The following is a 6,470-nucleotide window of genomic DNA, read 5'->3' on the forward strand; positions in this document are numbered from 1 at the left end:
AACAGCAACGACACGGAGGCAACGCGCACGACCAACATGGCGGAGCAGGTGGGGCATATCAGAGTTGCCCGTGTTCTGTCCGCTCTGTTTTATGGGTTGACATCGTTCACGCTCGTCATGGTGAACAAAAGTGTTCTGACAACGTACAAGTAAGTAGCATGTGGTAAATTGGCCCAACACGTGTAAATGTTATGATTAATCGTGGGACGGTGTGAACAAATATTGAACAGACACTGACCATGTACAGACAGACAAAGCAAAGGCTTCAAAAATGTCACGTCTAGTAAGACGCCTACGTGGCCAGGCTACCACGACGTACGTAGGCCTATATACGGGGAGTTCAGTTGATATTCGAATGTGTAGAATTGTATCAATAAAAATCAGTTAATCAGTTTATGATACCAAGGATCGGTACTGGCTGAGGACATTAAATGATGATGTCGCATAAATATCACTTTCTAAAAACGTGTTTGCACCTTTGGCTTTGTCATGTAATATACCTTATATAGACCTACTAACATGACTACTATCATGCCTATGATGCAGATAATGAGATATATGTCGGGTAGCCTATGTCTTCAGGAAAACCATTACAAGAAATATTTTCAACGATTTATATTGCACTCTGTGGGGTCTCCCTGTGAGACTAAGGCATTCACAAGTATCGAACACTGGCAGTGGGTTTTCTGTATGGTTTTCTAAGTTGAAGCCCGGAAGAATAAAATCCCCCCTGCTCAAAAAAGGAAAAAAAAGAGGTAGGCCTATAGATCTGTCCTTACCACTGGCACTAACCACTGAGGACCACTGCTCACAAAAATGAAATCGGGGATTTCACTGTCAGTCGGACAGTAGAGCAAAAACAATTGTTTTGTTTTTTACATTTATGTCTGTAAATTTTTGGTTGGGGATTGGGGACTTCTCAAAATCAAAAATTATAATTTTTTTTCCAGTTCTGAATCCAGAAAGTTGGCGGATCCAAGCACCAACTTTTAAGAAAACATTTGCCCCAGGAAGACTTACCAATCATGATTATGTTAAAATGTGTACTTTTTAAAATAAAAATCCACTTATAATCAATTAATACATGTAAGTGGTCTATCAAGCCTGATTAATCATTAGAACCACTAATCATTTAAAAGAATAATTGAGTTTAATCTTTTTTTATTAAACAGCAACTTTTACTCTAAATTTACTTAAATTGGTATAAAATGTCTGAAAAGTACTGAAAACATACAGGCATCAAAAATGACTGGGACACATCTGACACAGGAATTGACCATGATGTCACACAACTGAAGCATCGGTGTATTAAAGTTTTACATATTGTGTTTGCATGTACATGTCCTTGTCTGTTGGATTATCTGCTTTGTGGAGAAAATATTCTGTCTCAGAAACTCTTTTAACAAGTAAATCATTGAACTGACTTCATGCTATTCTTATGACACGTTTCCGGCAGGGATAAGAACTTTTTTTACACTGTGTGCTGAATGTCAACTTGTTACCAATGTCAAACTGCTTTAAACGTTTTTCTTTCAATGCTGGTTTATTACAGGTTTCCCTCTTTCCAGTTCCTGGGTGTGGGACAGGTAAATGATACTCGTTTGCAGAAAAAGAATCACTTAAAGTGCAGCTGCAATGAATTTGTGACCCACTCTGTGAAAATGGGTCTTAAGCGCCAGAGCCACTTTGGAGTAAAAACCTCCTTTTGAATAATTTTGCACAGTGTAAACCAATAGGAAACCACAATATTTTCCACATGGAGTATCTACTTTCATCAGGATACCAAACTGAGTGATACATCAGAGCAAAAACTCCATTTGCTCTTTCCAATACAAACAAAAAGTGGCTCTGGCAGTCATGCATAGACATTGTACAACAGGTGCTTTGTGTGGCTAAATTTATTCCACTCAATTCATTGACTGTTTATTGATTGATTTAGTGTGAGAAAGGTCACATGGTACTGAAGGTTATTTTTTTCCCTGGCATGGCAAGGCAGTACGTGAACATGCAGTAACATACTGTGGTTTACAAATTACTTTTACATGAACATAAATCTTGCAAAGTTGGCCAAGTATTTCCAACCCAACCTTTCTCAAGTCTGATATGTGGAAATCATTATGGACGTGTTCTTGTTTGTTTGCTTTCAAAGCTTGAATTGTTTCAAGTCAGTTTCCCTGTTTTATTGATGGCTGATTGGCTACTTTCTTTCCCCAGATGATTGCCACTATCCTGATCCTTTATGTGGGCAAAAAGTTACACATCCTGACCTTCCCAGACTGGAGCAGACAAATTATCATCAGGGTAAACAGGGTTTCTGTCTTACATCTGGAAAATTATGACTCAGTCTCCTTTAGAATAAGTGGAGTGATTTGCTGCTGTAGTTGGTCCAAATTGCACAAACTGAACAAACTTTTGATCGCAGTTCAGGAGGTACGCATACCTACATGGACTTGGAAACGGATGCGGATTTAAGATTATGACCAGGGCCAGATAAAATGTACATGTACCCTATGTCCTAGGCACCAGTGTGATGTTCATCGTTGTTGGGTCTACCTTGCCATTAGCACCATTGGACAGTTTCGATCATGGACCAGAGTTAACCACAGTTCGACTAACTCTGACTGGTCTGGTTGGACTTGTTGGACTAGTCTAGTCAACTATTCAGGACCAGCCCATTGAGGTTGGTCGCATCGTTGGTTGACGTGAATCTTTTTAACGGCACAGTGCAGAGAGGACCAGTTATAAGAAAAATGCTGGTAAAAGAGTATGTCACCAGTTAACGACCATGTTCACTTTTAGTTTTGCTATTTTGCCCTTCCTGCTGCCACTTTTTCTCGCCTTCTGCCTTACGACCTGACAACGGTTGACTAGGGTCGTTTGCACTTCAACTTCACTGCACATGCACTAGACACGTGACAAACCAACCGCTAGTTAACTAGTGGCCCTTTATCGAACTTGCCCTACATTACAGTGCTGGATTTGGATTTCATGTTCTGCACAAATGCACTGGCCTGCAAAATGGCAGCCATGCAAACCCTCTGTAGGGATGAATTATTTCCCCAAGTTTTAGATTTATTCATATTTTTGCATATACACAAATTCATGGTACACGTCTGCTATGCATATATTCATCCTAACCCTCCAGGGTATTTTGGCTAGAAATGCATCATCTGGTTATGTAATCTTTTAACAATTCATTGGGTCCACAAAAGTTGCTTCTATTGGATCCCTGCATGGAAAGGACTTTCAAAGTTTTGGGAACCTTGCTTAAAAAAAATGCCCAGGATGATGGGCGGCATGATTCCACCATGATCTCCCAAAGTCTTCCATCTGTAGGCATTCTCTTTCCTTTTTTCTTGATTTCTAGATATGGCCACTACCTCTGATCTACATTGGGAATCTCTGTTTTGGACTTGGAAGCACAAAGAGATTAAAGTAAGTCTGTTCAACTTTCCATCCGCATAAATTCCTTCCCCATCTTCTTAACTTGAGGAGATGGGTATTCTAGCTTTAAAATGACCATGAACTTGCATGCTATTGTTTCCAGCAATGACACTGTTTCCATTCGTCTGCCTTTTTTTTTTTGACAGCTTGCCAATGTTCACAGTGCTGCGGCGATTCTCAATTTTATTTACCATGATAGGGGAATACCTTGTATTAGGGTAAGTGAAAAACAGAATGGAAGAAAAATGTTTCCACGTTCACTGTTTAAAATGGCCCTTACAGGAATTTGAAAGAATTTATGGACAATTGCTGTGTTGCTTAATACAGCAGTAAGAAAAGGACTGCTCTTGATATAAAGGAGGCTGGAGTGATGTGGTCCAATATATTTAAACCAGGCATAGCTCCAGAACTAAATTTCTCAACTAGCTTAGAAACAAAAATTCACTATTTTCAAAACAAATTTTTTTTAATTAAAACAGACAGAAAGCCTCCCTGAGGGTACAGATAGTAGTCTGCACCATGATTCTTGGTGCATTTGTCGCAGCCAGGTAAGAACTTCCGCCCCGTCTCTCTTTCTAACCCTGCTGAGCATGTCTTGCTTTCAGTATGACTGCATGTCTTTTAGAATGGTCCATGTTAACCGTGATCAGTTTGTAATCCGGCTGTAATTCTGTACCGATCTCTCCACAGTGGGGATTTGGCATTCGACGGCTTAGGATATTTCTACATCCTCATGAATGACTTTTTTACCGCTGCAAATGGGGTATTCATAAAGAAAAAGCTAGACTCAAAGGTGAGACCAAAAAATATCTGTCAAAATCCCTGTGAGACAGCAAACAAGATTAACAAGATTTTCACAGGAATAAGTTTCAGTGTGGTCCAGATTTTCTTTGCTGGCGTATTATTGCTTGTCATTAACTATGGATGTTGCAAGAGTTACAAGCAAAGGCAAAATTTGAGCAACTCTGAGATTTTATGAAATGGTTCTGCTGTAGGGTATGTAAGTGGTCAAACTGTAGTCCATGCTTTTAAACTTGACCCACAGTTCACGCATAAAGTTGATAAACTTTGTCACCCCAGATTAGAATGTCAGCTGTAAGCTATTATTCTTATGCAGAACGAATCGCCCAAGATGTAAAGCTTCATCAGCGAGTTGTTCTTGCATTCTGCTTTCTTTTCAGGAATTGGGAAAGTACGGCCTTTTGTATTACAACGCCGTCTTCATGGTTCTTCCAGCCCTTGGTATCTGCTACTACTCTGGTGATATAGACAAAGTGCAGGACTATCCATTGTGGAACGATCCCAGCTTTGTTGTACAGTTTATCTTGTCTTCCGTAATAGGGTAAGTCAAGTCCGCTTTCACTAGAGGTGCCCCCTCGTCGGCAAAGAAGAGACAGTCCGGTCGGAAGTTTTTCGACCTCACGCTCATGCTTGGCGCACTTGCAAAGATGGCACATAGGTTGTTGCCGCTCAGTGTGGCACAGTGCTGAGTGTCCATCAACCTGTGCGCGCACATGCCTTAAATTCCCTCCTGAGGGGCGTCGTTTCTATGCAAAATGGCACCCTCTCCCGTTCCCGCTCGGAGGGGACAGCAGCCTCGTCCACTTCCCACATACTCACATGTCGTTCCTGGCAAGTGATTTAGATGAGGCCCTTGACTGCTAGGATGTGCTGAAAATACCCTGTGCTGATGTTGTCCTCGGAGGCCAACAAATATTGAGCAGTATTATGGTTCTAAGTTTGCTGAGACGTCTTTTACCTTATCTTCTCAGGAAAACTTACATTCAGATTTGAATTCTCAGATTTCAGTTTGATTTCAGTGTGTACAACAGTATTCCACGTACCTTGACACAAAACATCTGCATTTTTAAATGTTGATAAGGAACAGTGAGATTAAAAATTTCAACTTTTTGTATCTCTCATGTTTTCTCTGTTCCAGGTTTCTGTTAATTTATTCTGTGGTATTATGTACATCATACAACTCAGCTTTGACTACCACTATTGTTGGCTGTGTGAAGGTACGCCGTTTACAATCCTCCTGATGCATACTCCTTTAATTTTAATGTCAAATTTGCTTATCGTTGGTACCTGCCCCGAGCTGAAGTGCACCCCCATTCGGCAAAAGAAAGACAGGTGGTTACAAGCGGGTTCTTGCACGCCTTCTGCGTGTACGCAAAGACCATACAAGGTGGAGTAAATTAGTTACACGTACTCAGCGCCTATGCGGTGATTACCAAAAAAACATGCCCTCTTTTGTTCCGCTCAGAGCGGGTTAGTGGGAATGTCAAGCATCCAGCGGTCCATATTGATCCCTAAACCAACCAACCAACACCCCCCACATCATTAAAAACTTGGCCAGGTTTTTGGAGGCAGAGCCCAGCCACCTGTTGCTTTACTTTGAACCTTATTGCAGCTTGAAAAAGTCAAGGATTTTAGGAAAATTCAGAACTATTCCAAGCAAAATTACTAGGTAAGTTAAGGTTAATAATTAATAAGTTTAATAATAATAATTGAATAATGTGTTGGATTTCAGATAAATATTACACATTTTGAATAATTTAAAATGCCTTGCATCTCATTCGTTTTCAGTGTAGAGTGTTTTTCTGTTCCCATCGTCCATGGTCGTCCAAGCTTGCGCAAATCTTTGCAAAAAGCACTGCTGTTCACAATTTTGAAGCTGGCCTTTTCTCATGTCAACTTGCTGCACATTGCTGTGTTTCTTTATTTGTATTTTGTAGAATGTAATGATAACCTACATCGGCATGGTTTTCGGAGGAGATTACATTTTCAGCTTAATCAACTTCATCGGGCTGAACATAAGGTACATATTTCAAAGACACCACCTTGAATAAGTTAAATCTCAGGCAGATCCTCGCAAACATTGAGGATTTTATTTTTTCCCCCTTTCTGAAATACCAAATGCCACTTTTGAGGGTCTGGAACATTTTGCCTGATTGTCTCGAGTGTCCCATTTCTGTGCACACCAAGAGGAAAAACGTCTCTACATGTACATGTAAACGGTAATA

The 6,470-nt window shown here is 40.3% G+C and overlaps 1 protein-coding gene across 10 annotated transcripts in view; it reads left to right on the plus strand.

Annotated features, from left to right (window-relative positions):
- Positions 1-6,470, plus strand: part of slc35d1 (solute carrier family 35 member D1) — a 13,695-nt gene continuing 7,225 nt past the window's right edge. For all 10 annotated transcript variants that reach the window (XR_015427343.1, XR_015427342.1, XM_022231514.2 and 7 more), the window contains exons 1-10: positions 1-149; positions 1,553-1,586; positions 2,215-2,301; positions 3,368-3,435; positions 3,591-3,662; positions 3,924-3,992; positions 4,135-4,237; positions 4,626-4,786; positions 5,384-5,462; positions 6,183-6,265. Coding sequence is in view for 8 of the 10 variants with exons in the window: in XM_022231514.2 (XP_022087206.2) it covers positions 37-149; positions 1,553-1,586; positions 2,215-2,301; positions 3,368-3,435; positions 3,591-3,662; positions 3,924-3,992; positions 4,135-4,237; positions 4,626-4,786; positions 5,384-5,462; positions 6,183-6,265 (869 nt within the window). In the remaining 2 variants the exon portion in view is untranslated. The remainder of the gene's footprint in view (positions 150-1,552; positions 1,587-2,214; positions 2,302-3,367; positions 3,436-3,590; positions 3,663-3,923; positions 3,993-4,134; positions 4,238-4,625; positions 4,787-5,383; positions 5,463-6,182; positions 6,266-6,470) is intronic.

The sequence above is a fragment of the Acanthaster planci genome, linkage group LG12, assembly GCF_054643075.1.
Source record: "Acanthaster planci isolate LZ-2023a linkage group LG12, COTS_SCS, whole genome shotgun sequence".
NCBI lineage: Eukaryota > Metazoa > Echinodermata > Asteroidea > Valvatida > Acanthasteridae > Acanthaster > Acanthaster planci.